This window comes from Pogona vitticeps, chromosome 2, assembly GCF_051106095.1.
Source record: "Pogona vitticeps strain Pit_001003342236 chromosome 2, PviZW2.1, whole genome shotgun sequence".
NCBI classification, from domain to species: domain Eukaryota; kingdom Metazoa; phylum Chordata; class Lepidosauria; order Squamata; family Agamidae; genus Pogona; species Pogona vitticeps.
Window position 1 is genome coordinate 223,769,029 of NC_135784.1, and position 18,827 is coordinate 223,787,855.

The 18,827-nt window shown below is 44.7% G+C and overlaps 1 protein-coding gene across 15 annotated transcripts in view; it reads left to right on the forward strand.

The window, feature by feature from the left end:
* NFIB (nuclear factor I B) overlaps positions 1-18,827 on the forward strand; it is a 446,840-nt gene that overhangs the window by 152,280 nt on the left and 275,733 nt on the right. For 6 of the 15 annotated variants that reach the window (XM_078384944.1, XM_072992106.2, XM_072992107.2 and 3 more), the window contains exon 1: positions 4,329-4,411. The exons of 5 other annotated variants lie outside the window; for them this stretch is intronic. Coding sequence is in view for 4 of the 10 variants with exons in the window: in XM_072992112.2 (XP_072848213.2) it covers positions 4,274-4,411 (138 nt within the window). In the remaining 6 variants the exon portion in view is untranslated. Of the gene's footprint in view, positions 1-3,846; positions 4,412-11,960; positions 12,540-18,827 lie in introns of those variants that run through there. 4 more of the 15 variants (XM_020782970.3, XM_078384949.1, XM_072992112.2 and 1 more) reach the window with 3 other exon arrangements.

Consider the following 18,827-nt stretch of genomic DNA (forward strand, 5'->3'; position numbering starts at 1 on the left):
TCGAGCTCTTTTTCCTAAACAATACTAATGGCCCACCAACAGTATTTTTCTGGAATGGTCGCAACAGTGAATATCTAGCTAGCTAGTTATCGCTGAGGTTTCAAATTTAATACATAAACTCTGTCCTAATCTAAAGTGGGATGCGTTTTAGAGGGGAAAGATGTACATTTCAACCGGCTCCAACGTGTACGGTGGAGAATACACAACGGTGTTGTCGTTAAAAGATTAAACCCAATTCGCTGGAAAAGATTTAATTCACGTGTACTGGCGGATTTGAGAAAAGGGAAAGACAAGCTCACGAGCTAAGCGCTATCCCTCTAAGAGCTGCTCGGGTTTGCAACTGGAATAATGTAATGGTCTTGCGAGATCTAGTCTTGAAGTGACAAACGTCTCCGCAGAACCCAAAGGCAAAGTCTCTGCACCCCCTCCTGCCAGCGGGCTTTCAGAGCAGCTGCGGTTGCCTGGCGCCCCAGAGAGGTTGGAAGTCGATTCTTGATCCGGGACGCTCAGGTCTTCTGAATCCAACTCTTTCCTACGCGTCCCCGCCGCGCTCATGCAGGTCCTCGCCCCCGCCCCGCTTTCGCCCTTCGGCACCTTAGTTTTCCAAGCCGTCCGGCTCTTTGCTCGCAGAAGGCGCCTGGCAGGCCAAACGTGCCGCTCTAAATACCAGAATTTGTAGCAGGACAGGCGGGCACGGCGACTGCAGAGGAGGCAGGGAACAGTTTGTCCCGGCTAAAAATAGGAACCGTAGTCTCTCCTCGCGCGTTCCATTTATCCCGTCTGGAACGAGCAACCCGCGCAAAGAGGCAATAAATCGCCTCTCACGGGTGGACGCCGCGTCAGAAGCGAATGGGAGGCGGGCAGGAGGCAGCGCTGCCCCCTTCCGGCGGGTCCTAGAGAAAGGCAGCCGATCGGGGGGGGGTGACGCTGGAATACCGCTTCCCTCGTCTGCATCTCTCATGGGGGGGGGGGGAAGAGTCATCATTTTTGAACAGAGCAATGGCGAAAAAACGGGGAAAGCAGTTTCCGCTAAGAGTCCCTTGCTCCAGAGACATCCCGGATCCCAGTTACCCGGAAACGCACACACTTGCCGGGGAGTCCTTTTCATATCCCTCGGGACAATGGCCTGTGGGGTTTGCACCTGGAAAAATGCCGAGGCTTGGGTCTGCGTTCCACTGAAACTGGAGCGCCGCCCCCCCCCCCAGCGTTTGCGAGGTCGGGACATCGCCCGCTGCTCCTAAGCCGGCTTGCTTGGAAGTAATGCCTTCTGAGCCCCCGGACATCGCCGGTTTGCGCCCCCGAGGCTGCAGCCTTTCTTCGTCGCAGAAAGGCCGTCCGACTAAACTCGGGCGAACTCACGGCCAGGTGAACAAGTGCGATTTGGCTCCGTCTTTAATCCGGAGAGAGAACCCGCGCCGATGATGTTCGGATCCCGGGCGCCCCTTCTACGGTGCCAAGTCCGGTGACTCCTCAGTTGAGGGCGCTGGTCAGTGGGGGGGGGGCAAAATCCTTCCGGGAAAGAGCTTCCCGGGAGGGTTTGGGGGGGAAGGCGGCTCTCCCCTCGGAGCCTCCCTCCGTAGGAGAAGCGGCCCCGGCGGGACACCCCGCTCCCCCGCTTCCCTACCTCCAGCCCTGGCTTGCTTCTACGGGGCCGAGTCCGCGAGCAGAGCTGATGTTCAGGGGATGGGCGGCCGGCAAAAGGGGGAAAGGGGGAGAGAGCAAGCCAGCAAACCAGAGTAAGAAAGGACGGGTGGGAAGGGAGGAGAGGAGTCCCAGTTGTAGGGGTTGCCTTTCTCTCCCCGGTGAATTCCGACAGACCCTCGGAGCTGTGGAGGGAGGGCAACGTCCTTCCACGGACCCTTTCGCCCTCGGAGTTCATTCCGCCCCAAGTGGAAAGAAACCGCGCCCGCGCGCCGATGATATTGGCCGGTGAGCGGGGCAGCGTTTTAGGGTTTACCCGCGCCCCCCCCCCCCCGCCCGCTATCAGCAGCCGCCGCCGCCGCCAGCTCCCTAGGGGCATCTTCAGCCCAACCTTCAGCAGTATCTCAGCAGGCTGAGGAGCAAGGATCAGTCCGCTGCGGGGAAAGTGGGGGGGGGGGGTCTCGCCCGAGGAGGGGGCCCGCGGCTCGGCTTGAGGGCTGCAGTTTTCCGCGGCGCACTGGGCACGCTTCCCAAAGAACAGGGGGTAGATGCGGTGGGGGGGCCATCATCTCCCCGTCTCTTCTCTGACTTTCGCCCCTCCCGCCTCCGGTGGAAGCGCACCCCGACCCACCCCCCTGCCCTGTTCGCGGCTCCGGCCTCCCCATGCGGGGAGAGGAGGGGAGCCCCTCCTGGCCCATCATAGGTCTGCGAGAGCCGGGCAGGTTGAGCAGCATGGCCGTGGAGGCTGCCCCCCTCCCGCCAGGTCTCGTTCGAACTGGGGGGAGCGGGTCTGCCTAGGAGCGCGGGGTCTGGGGCGCTGGCGGGCCCCCGTCTTCGCAGCGAGACGGGGACGAGACCAGCCGCCTGCACCAACCCCGCCGCCGCCGCCAAACTCGTCCCCCTCTCGCTAGGCGACGCCTGATCCCGCCACGCAACCCCCCCCACCCCATTCTTTCCTCGAAGCAAGCATCTTCTGGGGGAACCGTCTCTTCCTCTGCTCCCGGGAACATTCGGGTGGGATGGGCCGCGGTGGGGGTACGAGGAGCTTCCCTCGGATTCCTCTCTCGTGCACCCCCCCGCTCGCCCGCCCTGCTGGGCTTCTCTGGAGCGGGGCCGGCCGGCTTGGCGAGCGAGGCGGCGATGCAGCATCCGGCGCTGCGCCTCTCGGAGACTCCCCGGGCGAGTCCCATCTCGGGAAGCGGGATCCCCTCGACAGGCGCGGGGGAGCGCCGTCCGCAGCCGCCGCTGGGCCCCCAAGGCAAGGCTGCGGAGGGCGCTCCCCGGCGCCCGTCGAGGGGATCCCGCCTCCCAAAGGGTACCCGGGCGCTTTGGCCACAGGCCGGCCTCCCTCCCGGGTTCCCCGGGCGCTCGTGTTGGCGACCCGACGGCGACAGCGAGGCGTTCAGCGGGCGCCCGCCCGGTCCGCTCACGGTTTTTCACGCCCCCCTCCCCTTTCCCCAACTTCCTTCGAGTCGCGTCTATTTACTCTTTTTATGCCCCATTCAAAGGGGGAGGGGAGGGGAGGGGTCACTCTTGCCCAGGCCTGTTCACGCGCACGTACTCTTTGCCCAAGTGCCCCTCAGTTCGACAGGACTTGAGAGGCACGAGTTATGCCGAGTCGGGCAACACACACACACGCCCACCAGCACACGCGCGCACCCATCCCCACCAGGCAGCCCGATTTGGGGCATGTTTACTTGGAAGTCCCGTTTCTTTCCCAGCGAGACTTGTTTCCTCGCCCACGAAAGCTTTTCCCGGATCAAGCCCTTCTTGGGAATGACGCCGAAGCAGACCAAGGGACGCGGCCGAGCCTGACTCGGAGGCCAGGCCAGGGAGACCGTTCCCTCACCCCGCACTTGACACCGAAAGACGCGTCCCCCCCCCGTCCCTCAAGTTTTTTCCCCCTGAAGTGGGCTGGCCGTGGAGCGCCCTGCAACGTGTCCTTCGGGCAGACCTTTGCGAGACTGGGAGCAGATTTTACACAAAGGGTGGCGTGTGCCTGCTAAGCGCAGGAAGAGCGCGGTTCGATGCGGGGTCAGCAGCGCGGAGGTGCGAAAGCAGGGGCGCAAAGAGCAGGTCGGAGTGTGAGATTGGTAGCCCCTCGACACACGCACACTCCGCTACTGAAGGGAGGAGTTTAGCGGCGACAATCCCCCCCCCCCAAACTGCTGCATTTTAAAGCCAACCTCAGCAGCGCCCCGCATTAGGCAGGTTCGCTGTCCTAAGGGGGGCAGATCCGGAGCTGCCCTTTCCCGGGAGCAAGAACCATGCCCTTGCCAAGAGTGGCCGAGCGACGGAGGAGTGGACGATGGGACTGAGAGTTCAAGGGCGTCCGGAGGAGGAGGAGGAAGAAGAAGAAGAGGAGGAGGAGGAGGAGGAGGAGAAGGAAAGGGCCGCTACTTGCGCCTCTCCTTCCTCCGTCGAACCTGTTGCAGCAGCTCGCCCTCCTTGCGCCCCATGGGAAGGGGGAAAGGGCTTCCCCCGCTCGAAGGGCTTCTTGGGGCTCTAGTCGTGTTCTTTGGCACCGTGCGGGGTTCGGAAGAATCCCCTCAGCCCGCCTGCTGAAGCCCTTTCTGACTGAAGTGGACACTCTCTCCTCCCCCCCTCCCTCGCCCCCCCCTCCGCTTCCCCTATGGATCCGTCTCCCTACAGGGCTCAGGTCTACCCCCAGGCCGGAGGCTCCCCCTCCCCCAGCCTCGTGTCTTTTGGGGCTCCTCCTCTGTTCTTTGGGGCGGGATCGGGCTCTCTGCTTCTGCCACACAGGGGACAGGTGAGTGCTGCTGCCTTTCGTTCTTGTTGTTCATCATCCCGTCGCACCTGATCTTGCTTCGATCAGGCCCGGAAGAGGGGAGCGGTTGCTCGGGGCAGAAAGAAGACATCACCTCACAGCCTCCAGCGGGTGTGCTTTCCTCCCCTTCCTTCCCCGCCGGTGCCTTCACGGAACCGCATCACCTTCTAGAGCTACGCTCCCCACCCTCGGAGAGGGTCGGGCGGGTTAACCTCTCCTCGACTCCCTTGCCTTTCCCCTCCTCCCCCTGCCTCCCCCCCCCCACCGTCGCCCACAACGCCGCCACAGTTTATTGATGACAGGTTTCTGGCAACTGAAATGAGAGTTCCAGGAGGATGATCAAATAACAAAGGACTAGCAATCCGAGCTCTTGCCTGCATTTTGTTCCTGTGTGATCAGGAGGTGGGGACTGGGGAAGGGGGACAGACCCCCCCACACACACTTTGGGGAAATGCTTGGAGAAGTTGGGGAGCTGCAGTTCGTTTCTACAAAATGTGTTGCTGAAAACCTGCCTGGTTTGGGAGTTTTAATACACAAGTAAAAAAAATGATGGTAAATACAAGCTCTTCTGCATTTCCCTTAAGTACAATCAACAGGAGAGAAGGAATACTAGAAGGAAATACTCAAAAAAGCACGGGCTCTCCTTTTCAGAGATGCCAGCGTTGCAGCGCTCTGGAGCCTGCTTGGTGGAAAGATACCCAGCTCAGGTGTGGAGCAGGCGTCCTCATAAGGCAAGCATCGGCCAGGAGCTTGCAGCATTTTGAAGGCTGTGTGTGAGCATTCAGAGGTGGCCCGTTCAGGGTAAAGTTCTGCTTAACCGTTGCACCTCTCTAAACTGTAGGTAGCCCAGAGAGGGACAGATAAGGCAAAGTCTTCCACAAGAAAGGAGGAAACGTTTTTCTAGTTGTTTAATAGCAGCAGGAACTTGTTCCACATCCTAGATTATGTTGGTGCAGTGAAAGCAGTTGGGGGGATCTAGGAATGGATGTTAGAATTCTTGTATGTGTTTCAGAGCAGGCTTCTCTATGTGAATCTTGGGGTTCTGGTAAAACAACACTTAGAATCCAGAAGCAGGGTTTTTTTTTTTTTTTTGTCCTGTGACCTTTCTGTGGTGAAGGAAAGAGGTGATGGGAGTGGGGGAGCAGACAGGAACTAAAGGAAAGAGGGAAACACAAAAGGCAGAGGTGTGTGCATGACCACTAATGGCATGCATGCCAGCAGCCCATTCCTTTCATGTGTTTGGAGGAACAAACCCTTTTGTGATCACTTATCCTGTCACATCTGCAGGAGATTGGCATGGCTGGCAGGCTTGGCAGCAGGTATCAGGCAGAAAGAGGAGAAACTTCCAGAGACCAATAACACTGGCCAATAGACTGTGGTTCCCAAGCAGAGAAAGATAGAAAGGCAGGCCTTTTGCCTTCTATAAGAGCTTCAGCAACCGCCTTCCTTTGGAGTGCAGGTCAGAAGGAGAGAGTCTTTATCCAAGAGTTGGAGCCCTTTGGCTTTTCAGAAATGAAAACAGAGGGAGGTGTCAGTCTGTTGGGGAAGCTGGACTGTCACTCCCACAGTTCAATGGTTCACTATGGAGCCCAAGGGCAGAGGGAATTAAGGCCTGCACACTTAGTCCCCAGATGTCCCTGCAGCCCAGATCAAGACACTGACTCCTGTCCCCTCGCCCTAGTACTGTATCTAGCTGAGTGGCAAAGTGTTCTGTTCTTTCCTTTGTCATCTTTGGCACTCACCTTTTCCTGGATGGGCAGCCTACCTGGAGTTAATGGTCTCTATAATCAGTGACAATTTTGTTGCAGGAAGCAATACATCATTAGGCCTAGTTCCAGTACTTTGAAGGTTTGGCTGACTATAGATGTGTTATTTTGGACTGGGCAATTTGTTAAGAAAATGAAAGCAAAAGGGATGTTATGCAGTGTCTATGACTGAATACAGTGCTTTTATACTGGCATGAAATCCAATATTGTTATGTCTTTTTATTTAGTGCTGTATATTGGTAACTTATTTACATCAACACTGTCTACGTACCATTGCATTTCACTGTGATGACATATTTAAATAAAGGGTTTCTAGAACTTTATTTTATTTTCTTTAAACCACAGTTTTAGCACTGCTTTTAAAAAAGCCTTCTGGGGGCACTATTAAAGGAGAAAAGGTCATAAATATAAAATTGAGGCAACTCTCCAACCTTGTTAAACTCTGGTGTCTCTTCTGGCACAAATTATTTTTATCACTTACTTTCACTGCTATATATCTTCCTCTTTAAATACAGAATTATGTACCCTGTTTTCTTCCATTAAAACTGCGAATTGAGACCAGTACAGATTTCTTTAGGTTGGACAGGACTGACCTTTGGCTAGCATTTCTGATTGCTTTTAACTGACTTTCGCTGTGAAGATGCATGAACAAATGCATATTATAACTTACTATATAACAGTTGGTTAACAGATAGCAATCAGTGTATTAGCCAGATCCTTTGTGTAGCAAATTAAGATTACATAGTCTTATTTTCACCTTTTCTTTTCTTTCTGAAAATGTATCCTTTCCTGCTGAGCCTGTCAGATGAAGAATTTTTCACTATCTAGGAAATGAGATTGTAGGCTGCACAGCTGACATACTGCAAATGCACAGGTACTTTTAATGGGAACAGGCAAACTGAACATAAAAAAACAGTATATTTTCAAGGCACAATGTCCCAGAAGGTTGCCTTAGCATTTTAAATCCGTGCCTGTGATTGAAGAGAACATACACTCTGGGGCTATGGCAGGACGAACAGCAGGTATGATCGTCCAGATAGATGCCCCATCTCAATGCTATAATCTACTAAGAAGTTACCCAATCATTGCCTTTGATTAACAACCACAAGTCAGGTTTTCTCTGGCCAGAGAGTCTGATGGAGACACTGTATCTCTAGTAAAGGAAGGATGATGAATGCAAAACCTCAGAGATATCAGTAAAGTGGACATTTCAGGATCTCCACTTTTACATGCAGAAATCAGGAAAGTAACATTAATTTAGCTTGTTTTATTTGCCTTGTTTTATCCGGTGAAACCTAGGCTTAACAAAATAGTGCCCTGTTAATTAGACTTAATGATAAAAATTTGCAGGTAGAAGTGATAGCAGAGATGTTAATTTCTATCCTTCTATTCCATCCCTTGTTAAGAGATGTGAGGCCCAATACTTCTTTTAATTACCCCTTATCTATTTATTTCACCATATGTTCAACAGGAGTAATGTTTTGTTGTACAAAAAATAAATAGGTTGTCTCCCCCGACTATATAATTGAATACAAATGGTGGTATAAGGAATACAAAGTTACAAAGATGTTTTCTTCAGTGCTTTGCTGCAACCAGAATCATAGAGTGCATTTTGAAAATACAGTACTGTACTGTGCTTAATAAACTTCCAGCCCTACTTCAACAATTTATTTATAATTTATTTATAATTATCCATTATTATGGTTACAATAAAGCTTTTGAGAGTCAGAAAATGCCTATGTAACTTTAAATACCCATATCACAATTCATATTCAATTATACAATGAGGAGGAGAAGCAACTTCATATTATGCTGTACAGTATTTCATTGAAAAAAATGTAGTGTACTTTATTTGACCACCACTGTGCTCTTCGGAAAGAACAACTTTATGAGCTGTTTTGTGACAACATAAAAGGATTGGAACCCTATGGAATCACTGTTTTATATGTTTAAACTTCTGCTTCTTCAATATGGTTTAAATTCTTTCTTTGTGTGTTTAATGTCCTTAAGTTAGAAAAAAGACCTCACCATTGTTAGAAGAGAATCAATTATAATTCTCTACAAATATGTGGGAGAGGAGGAAGAGAGAGCAACAAGACAATATAAGATTTTTTTTAAAAAATAATTTCACTGTTTTGAAGGTAACAAAACTGGAGCAGTGTAGAATGTAATGATGTGTTTGATAAAACAAAATGGGTTAAGTCCCATGGCGCAGTGGTTAAACCACTGTACTGCAGCTAAAACTGTGCTCACGACCTGGGGTTCAAATCCCAGGTAGCCGGCTCAAGGTTGACTCAGCCTTCTATCCTTCCGAGGTCGGTGAAATGAGTACCCAGCTCGCTGGGGGGGAGCAATGTGTAGCCTGCATAATTAACTTGTAAACCGCCCAGAGAGTGCTTGAAGTGCTATGGGGTGGTATATAAGCAGCACGCTTTGCTTTTTGCTTTTGGTAGTTCTAAGTGGCATAGACCTCCTGAATGAATAGAACTTGTTAAGCCAACACTCACATATGTGTCACTGATTTGATGGGTGTTCTCTAGCTTGGACTAAAAAGTAAATTTAGCCCAGTGATTTTTTAAAAATCTGTATAAAGTATCTGCTGCAGTGTGTTAAGATACTCTTTAATGGTTACCAATCAAGTTCTATGCACACTATATAACAATAGATTTACTTTCTAAAAGGACTTCTCTTTTCAGGGAGTTTGCCAAGTTCTTTTTAATGGCAACATCTAAATATAATGTCTTGTTAGGCCTGTCAGTCTTTGACGGAATATTGTAGTCTAGTTGAAAATGGCAAAAATGATACAGAAACAGAGATTTAAAGTCAAGAGTATATATTTTACAGTTAATAAATTGTTAAGGATGAGTGAGAAAATCCATTTTTGGACAACTCTTTCTTAACAAATATATTTCTTCGAAACAGCTGGGATTGGCCTAGTATTATTATTGCATTCCATTCCAGTGTATCTGCAGATGTTGTTACTGAATCTCTAGCTCTGACAATGTTTCTCACAGGAAGGGGGTATTAAATTTGTTGAGGTGAATAGAAGGTGTATGAAAACTTGGGTTAGTGAAATATAGGAAAATATAAAAATTATAAAGTAGGGATTCAGTCTTCAAAATAAGCAGAATACACTTCAGGACTGCAATAACCTCATCACTATTTGCTCATTTTCCTTTGAGTGGCTAAGTTGAGTATCATAAAGGAAATCTGCTGATTATGTAACTTCTGTTAATATTTCCTTTTACTCTATACCATTTTTGTTTGTTTGCTTGCTTGGGTTAATGAATAGGACAGAATTTCTGGGCTTCTTGCATGAGAATGCTATGCAAGCTATGTATGTAGATGCCAGAGTTGAGGTCAGGCTGCCATTATATTTGTTAAAAGAAAAAGAAAAACAAAACAAATAGGCCAGCAGTAAAAATTGCACACATGATATTTTAAATGAGGTTTGTCAGCTTGTGTAGTTACTTAGGGCTTACAGTAGAATAGGCTGTCAGACAGTGGGATAGTTTTGCAGTGTCCTTTTGCTTCATGCTAAGGTAGCACTTACAGGCCTTTTGTACCAGCAAAGGATTATTAGCATGCTCAGTGCTGTTTCCTCCATTGACATGGAGGGTTCTCATCATTGGTGAGAGATTTCAGATTTTGGTTTACAAAATTCTAGAATTCCTTGCAGTTATTTTTCATAAACTATACTATATGTAATGCAGCAGCCTTGGTCTGTACTTAACATTAAACCGAACTACTGGTTCACCTACTACGAAAGAGGCCTGCTAACTAGATAGTTGATTGGCTATACTGTGGCCTGATTTGCAAAGCTGCTTGAGCAACCACTTTCACTGAACAAAGAGAAAGAAACATTGTGTCCTTCACATATCTTTCGCTACTGCAAATATTTTACAAGTATTTTATGACATGGTGGGGCCGGAGATCAAACCCAAGCAGTGTTCTCAGACTTTCAAGCTGGTCTTCCCTTAGCTTTTGCCAGCTTATTGTCTATTTTATACCTTTGTAGACATTTAGCATATTTAATAAATGGGAAAATCAGTTTCTAAGGTTTGGTATTACACTCATGCTGATGTCTTTGTGTTATAGAAATTATTTTTTAACAGTAAGGAAATGCTGTTTTCTTCAAGGTTTGTTGCCAGATACTGGATATTTGAACTATTTAGCCAAAGAAAGTTGAAAGTTTCTGGAATCAGCCTAATTGAGCCAAAGTCTAACTCTCTTGATATTTCAAATTCTTGCTTACAATTTTAATTTCCTTCTTTTAAAAGGCACATTTGAAGCTAATAATGTATCTTACAGAATTACACTGTCTAAATGCTCTGAGCTAAAACGCCTTTTAAAACGGTGTGAGAAGTAATTATTTTTCAGATATTTATTAATATTATACCTCAGTATCAATAGGATAAAAATGTGTAAATAAATGTGAAAAGCATTTTGTCTTTATTTTTCTATTTTGTCAATACTATTATGATTCATACAGCATGATCCAATTGTTACATTTGTTTGTTTATTTTATTTATTTATTGTATATTTTAATAAGTCGTTTAGACTTCTTTCCATTCTCCCATTTGTCCTTCTCTTCTTCATTGCTCCTGATTTTTCTTGCCAAGAACACAATACAATTTTTAAAAATGCAATGCAATACAATATAACATTTTAAAAATTGGGTGCACCAAGGTATCAATAAAGCTAGTGAAATATATCTGACTGTTGGAAAGGAGGAAATATACAGTAAAACACAGTCGATCTGCTTTTAAAAACTGGATGCTTTTAAAGCTTTACCTCTGGTTCCAAATTTAACTACATAAATGAAGTGGCAGTTCTCAAAAGCTCCAGACGCTCAGCAGCTCATATTGCAATCAGTCTGTTTCCGCAAGGATTCTAATTCTGTATTCATCACACATCTGACATTCTCATTAATTTAACTGAAAGAACTGATGACCCAGACTCTCATGGACAGGTACTAATTCAGTGAACACTATCTAGGTGGTAGGTATGTAACACTTTAAAAATAAAATACACATTTTATATTTATGCAAATATTTGTTTGGACTTTTTTTTTCTTGTGATTTTCCTTTACTCCATACAGCTGCATAACTAGTTACTACTTATGTCTGCCACGATGTATATGTTTGGCCTGCAGTAAGGTTCACTGCTCAGTAAGACTTACTACTGTGTAACATGTGTAGGACTGTCCTGTAAGTGGGATTTTTGTCGGTTAAAACTATGTTTCTTTCGACTTTCCAAAGCAATCTTGAGATTCCATTTTATTTTTTCCTTTTTCTGTTGTTACAAAGGAAGCCTTACATTTTCTCTCTCCACCCCCTCCCCCTTTCTCTGCTGTTCTCTCTATGTCACACACACATACACGCACACACTTTTGTTTAAGAAACTCCACAGACTACTTTGACATGCGCTGATTTCAGGGTCTTTGACCTGTCTGGAACGGCATACTTTATTGCGGGTGCCCCCTCCGGCTCTCGTCTAGCTCATTGGTTACTTGAAAATGAATATGCAAATAGCTCCCTTGCCCTCCCCCCCTCTCTTTTTTTTGGTTGGTGTTTCATGCAGCCGCCAGGCGGAAACGACGAGCCGCGCTTCCCACGGGCTCCGAGGGAGGGCAGGCGAACGGGGGAGGGCGCGGGAGGCCGAGGCCGAGAGTGGTTGGTGGTTGAGGGAGGCCGCCGCCGAGGCCCCGTCCAATCGGAGCGAGGTGAAAGGAGGCCAAGTCCGCAGCTCCGCGTTCGCCTCGCCAGCTCATTCTGCCGAGCCAGACGCGCGCGAGGGGGGGAAAAAGGGAAGGGAGAGAAAGAGGCAGCAACACACACACGTACATACGAGACCAGCCCCGCTCGAGAGAAAAAAAAAAAAAGGGCTCAGCCTCTCCTGGACCGCGTTCAAGTCAGCAACCACAACCTACTCTTCAGCGCTGCAACTCAAAGAGGAAAGAAGACTGGAAAAAAAGGGCGAGGAGGAGGAGGAGGAGGAGGAGGAGGAGGGGGGCGGCGATCACTGCCTGTAGACTTTTTGCCTTTGCTGCTTTCCTCCTCCAAAGCTCCTCTAGCTAAGATTTTTTTTTCTTTCTGATTGCCTTAAAAAAAAAACAATCCTGAAAAAAGCCAGTTCTCTTTCTTCGTTTTTTGATACCTGTCTGTCTATCTGTCTATCTATACGTTAAAAAGAAGGTTACTCTTGGAAATCCAAACAAACCAAAACCATACCGCGTCCTTGAGAAACGCGTACATTTGTTAACTGAGAAATGTGAAGCCAACGGTCCCGAGTTGTGTTACAGAATTCAGGATCCCATACGTTTAATGCAATACAGTACAATGGTATGTGGCATTGAAAACGATACGTTTTTTTTAAACTTGCTTGTGGGCTATTCTTTTTCCCCTCCCCCGAGAAACTCTGTCTGTGATTTATAAAGTGAAGTCCAAATATAACCCCCCTCCTTTGTCAGTGATGTAATTTGTAATTTACAAGATGAACTATAAGTAATGGTTGTTTATATTTTGCGCGTTCCCCGTCCTTTGGCAGCTTTTGTATGTGGGTCACACTTTTAAGCTAGGAAATAGCTGATGGGAGTTCGTGTCCAAAAGTGCTGAACTTGGTACATTTCCTGCTTCTAACTTTTTCCCCCTCCCCCTTCGCTCGAAACTTAGCTGTTAAACATTGGGAAAGGTTACTATGAAATACGGGTTAGTTTGCATCTTGGCAGTTGAGTTCCTTTCGTCTTGAGGCTGTCCTAGATATGCATTTAAGTTTTCTAATTCTTTTGGTGTCCTGATATATTTTCTAATTCATGTAACCGTACTGTTTCTTTGATAGTTTTGGGAGAATGCATTTGCGTTGCTTGCTAGTGTGTACTGTAGCTCTCAGGAGTTGGTCACTTTACATGGTGGGGTGTTTATTTCGCACCTCTGAAATGCTGATTCTGTACCGTTGCAGATGCCTTTTGTGGCTTGCTTATTGTTTTCTCTCTGTCAGCGCCGTATTGTTTTACTGTTTGGTTGGAAGGTAGGACGTTTTCGTCTTCCTTTTGCTTTCCTTCCTATTCCATGGGTATGTGTTTGGTCTCCCGCTTGTCCTCTCTTCGCCTGTGTCTGGGCCACATTTTAATGCACAATATCCCATCCATTAAGTTGTGGTTGAATGCGAAGTGTGTGAGGACTTGGCAGCTTGGGTTGAAGGGGGCGGGGAAGCCAGTTCGACTTTGACACAAGATGCCGATGTGGCGTGATCTGAATTATTATTAGAGCTGCGAACATGGCCATCTTTTCCTCCTCCTGCTGGAGAGCGCTGCCATTGAACTTGAGAAGGGGCAGACAAGATCTCCAAGCCCCCCCCCTTCACCGTACAGTAGCTGGCAGAGAAAAGGCGCCAAAATACACAAGATTAATTTTAACTTTCTTTGAAATGATCCCGAGGCTCTGCCCACCTAAATTTAACTATGAATCACAGGAATAGAAATACAAAATTGAATTAAAATTCGAAACTTAAAATTATAGTTTAAGAAAATGTTGCAAAGTGTCAGCATACTGCATACCACAGTGACTGGAACTGATGTTTTAAGTAGTTTAGACATTAATACCGTACTCTTTTGAGGGAACTATACTGGTGAAAGTGAAGACGGAGTGAATCTGACCTTTATGCACTAAGGATAAAAACAACTGTGTTGTGTAACATAAAACGTTGTGGTTTACATTTTTATATTGAGGCCTGGTGTTTGCATTTCTTGGTCTGAGAAATGGAGAAAGCTTAGCTATTAGAGACATCATCAAACCATATGTGGACAGAGGTCAAGCACACACACTGTGAAAAATATATGTATATGCATGCCACAGACATTTAAATAGTTGAACACTGAGACACATGCATGCATTATCTGCATATGTTTCCTCATTCTTTGACTAGAAAATTATTTACTGAGTGAGGACAAAATGTATTCATAAAGATGGAATCAGTAGCATGAATACAGTTACAAATAAATAGATACAAGTATTTTGAAATTTAAATGTATGAAAATCTGATCAACACATTGAAATCTTGGCAGTTCCTTTTGTTTTTCAAATTGTACCAATTTCCTAAATAAGAATTTACATCCAATTATTTTGGTTGAACACATGAAAAATCATAGAGAGAAACTCCATGTAAGATTTTTGGTGTAATGTATAATTTACACTTCGTTGTATTGTTGAATGGAATTTTGCAGGGAATGCTATACCTGCATTATAACTTAAAAAATACACTGCCTATTTATTAATCTGCACAATGTAAAACTAATATTTGTATATATATTTAACTTGTTCTGAGAAACTGATTCTTTGAAAGCTTTAGAATAGAAGTAAAATTTTTGGAAGGGATATCAATTTAAAGTGTTCTCACGTCTGAATGCAATATTAGGATAATAATAGTAATACTTGATAAGAAGGAACTGAAAATGGAATATATGTTTTAAAATGTACAAGAAAAAATCACATTGTTTTGAAATATGATTTGTTGAGATTATTGAATAATATTAGACATCATGTCTTGGTTTTGGAATGTTGCTGTTACCAAATTAGGGCTGTAACACAATGGACAGTACCCAGAATGCTATATTATCAGTGATCTTTCCCTTTCAGCTTTTATTGCCCTGCTAAGAAATATAGTTGCAGACAGATAGCTTTGCCTTTAATAATTGTGTATGTTTGTATAATTAACTAACTTTTTTGTATTACACATAAAATGCCTAATTGTTAGTAATGGTCTCTGGATGACTGGAAGGGTCCCATTGGTGATGCTGTCAATATAGGCCTCATATTGGGCATCCTCAGTTGTGGCATTTTGTGTCATTCAGTTCTTCAGTGCAAAGGCCATATTTTAAATTATTATTTTTATGAATAATGTTTATGTATTACTGTGTCTGACAGGATCAGACAATTGCTTGTATTGCATCTGCAGCAGCAAAAAATTCAAAATTCCTAGTAAAGAAAATTCTTGACTCTTGCCTTGAAAAATAGTCTTCTTGCTCTGCGTGTATTTCCAATGAATCCGCCATGACTCCAATAGTGAATTGTGTTTCATTTCAATTTTTTTTCCTTGTTGAAGGCCTAAGCATAGTTGTACTGTGGACATTGACAACTTTACTTATGTTCAGAAACAGATATGCACATAAAAGAATGACATGCACTGAAAGTTTTAAAATGGGTTTGTTTTAACTCAGAAGTTACAATAGTGTGCGCTAATTAAAAGAGGAAAGTGAACATTTTGTATTTTTAGGAAATGTGTTTATTTAATCCCTATCTTTCCTTTCTTTGCATTAAGTGTAAATACGAAAGATTGTGTTTTGTTGTTTTTGTTTTTGTTGTTGTTATTATTATTATTAGTGGTGGTGGTGGTGGTGGTAGTAGCAGTAGTAGTTGTTGCTGTTGTTGTTTATGACACAAATCTATTGGGTTTATTCTGCAAGACACAATTTATAGTCTTGTAGGAGATGTTTTGACATGTGTATTATCTGTTTAGGCCTCAGTTTATACTCTTACGTATCCTGTTTCCCCAAAAATAAAACAGGGTCTTAACTTTTGCTCCAAAAATGCATTAGGGCTTATTTTCAGAGGATGCTTTATTTTTTTTTTCATGTACAACAATCTATGTTATTCAAATAGTCATATCATCTTATTCACCATTGTGCAGCACCATTATTGCTGCACAATGGTGGAGGGCGGGGTTTCACTTAACTGGGGCTTATTTTTGGGGTAGGGCTTATATTATGAGCATCCTGAAAAATCATGCTAGGGCTTATTTTCAGGTTAGGTCTTATTTTCAGGGAAACAAGGTAATTCTGTAATTTATGTCCTCAGGGAAAACTTTTCAGTGCTGTTGGATGTTGTTAGTATGTGGTTATTATGCTTGGATTATTAATGATGGGTGTTTATTTAGATGAATCACAAAACAATTTCCACTCCCCTTTGAGGGACGTCTTCATGGAATGGGCTTGGTTACTGTTGGCTTTCAGTCTTGTTCCTAGAAAAGCCTGCAGTTAGTAGTGGTTACGAAGTTAGTAGTGCTGGCTTGTTGGTGTGTCAGGGAGTGAGAAGCCAGGCCAAGCTGGGCTAGGTTTGTGTCTGTGGGGCACCTGAGGACATACACTGGAAGACACCATCATATTTTAGTTTACAGGATGTTTCCTATTTCTTCTCTAGACACCATTCCGGCACAAATCTGCCACCTTCTTTGTTTCCTCTTGCTGGAAATGAAGATACACATTGCCTGTGGTTTTTTTTTCCCTTCAGCTTCCTTTCGCTCTCAATATGTGTGCAATTTATCTATGTGTAAGCAGACCAGCTCCTTCAGTGACTCTTAAACTTTTTTTGAGTATTCTGAAACAAAAAATATGCTACATTTGATGTTAGTGCCTCAAAAAGCAAATCTTCTCATGTCCCAGTGGTGCTTGTGATAAGCTGAGAATAGAGAGAGAGTGTGTAGTGCATAGAGTGGCAAAGTAGCATTCAGGTCACCTGGGTTAAAATCTTCATGGCCATGTAAACTCACTAGGAGATAGCACTGATACAACCACTCTTTAAGTATCTCAAACACTTCGAAAACTCTGTTAGGATCCCCAGAATTCAAAATGTGACTTGATGGCACATAACATACAGATTATATATGCCACCCATTTACTAATGGTATAAGCCTTATTACTTTTGATTATTACCATTGAGACACCATGTTAAATAATATTATATATTTTCTAATTTAGTTCACTTTGTATGTATATATTAATTCAACAAAAAGTTATTGGGTGATTCATAAGAGGAATTAAATGCTAGTTCATATGCAGCAATACCATACTATATAAAACGCAGCATTAGAACAGCACATTAGAATGATTTTGAAAAGCCCCCAAAGTGCAGAGTCTAGTGGAATATTAAAGCAATCTTGACAGCTACAGATTATTTGAAAAACTAGGAAAATTATAAAAGTTTGCTGGCAATGAAAGGATATTGGGACAGGAGCTGAGCAGGTCTTTCTGGGGAGAGTATTTTATATCCAGAATACTACTAACTGAGAAGGCCTTTCTTCTGAAGCTGCCTGCAGTATCCTACTTGATATGGACCCTTGAATCAGTTAGCATCCTACCAGGTACAGATGGGAAGACATCCTTAAAGTACTGAGGTTTCAAGCTATCCAAGTATTGAAAGGTCAATAGCAGAACTTTGAACTGGGTCCTGATATTGCTGGTCTAGAATGCACTTTAAAGCTACCACTATGATGTGTTCTTAGTCTATAACATCAACAAACATTTGGTACGTGAATTCTTCATGTTCATAGAATAATTTAATTGGAAGGAACCTATAAGGTCATCAAGTCCAACCCCCCGCTCAATGCATGAATCCAAATCAAAGCAGATCTGACAGATGGCTGTCCAAGGTTCTTTTGAATGCCTCCAGCATTGGAGTGCTCACTGCCTCCTGTAGCTTGAGCCCATTATTATGTGTCCTGCCCTCTGGGGTGATCCAGAACAGTTCCTGCCCCTCCACCTTTTAAGTATTTGCAAAGTGTTATCATGTCTCTACTCAGTCTTCTTTTCTCAAGGTTAAAAATGCCTAGTTCTTTCAGTCTTTCCTCACAGGGCTTGATTTCTAGTCCCCCGATCATCCTTGTTGCCCTTCTCTGAACTTGCTCTAGCTTGTTGGCTTCCTTCTTATACTGTGGTATCCAGTACTCCAGATGAAGCCTAACCAGTACTGTATAGAAGGGGACTAGTACTCATGGGATTTAGAGACTATACTTTTGTTAATGCATCCTAAAATCACATTTGCCTTTTTTGCAGCCACATTGCACTGTTGGCTCATATTCAGCTTTTGATTTATAACCTAGGTTCTTAAACTGTGGTTCGTGGACTTCCAAGGTACCCCAATGTCCTCACTTTGGGAGTCTGCGAAGGCTTGAAGAATTGTTATGATCTTTTACAGTTGAAATAGAAAGAATTAATGAAAGCAAGCAAGCAAGAAAAATAAATGTAGAACAAAATCTTAATTTCCCTTGCTTGTTTGTGTAAAACTTACCTACCACCTCCATTAAAAACAAAAAAGTAAAAATTGGTTATGAAAATGATAGCAAATTACTTTGATATTTCTGCACATGGCGAGAACATGCAAGTGAATGACATTGAGTGGCTGAGAGACAGCATGTGACATTTCTTGCTACTGTGCCAACAGTCTGAAGCCGCGGGGAGACCGTTGGAGTTGGTCATTGACAGTGTGAGTGAGTGTTCAGATGGACTTTATGATCGTGTTTCTTTTTTGATTTTGATAAATTCGTTATTGTAAAGTGACTTTTCAGTATCACAATTAATTTCATAATAATACATTTTGGCTGAGCCTCACAATGGATCACTGGCTGAATTTGAAACATAAAAGAACTGATGATATTGATGAGGGTGCATCCTGTTCAAAGCAAAATGCAGATTCTTGCTATTATAGCAAGGAATATCTGTCAATTAGCTTCCCATGTACAGGTCCTGAAGACAAACAACTACCACAGTATGCATTGTGTTACAAGATATTGTCCAACAAGGCCACAAAATTGTCAAGATTGTGAAGACATTGCGGTAGTAAACATAAAGAATATGCCAC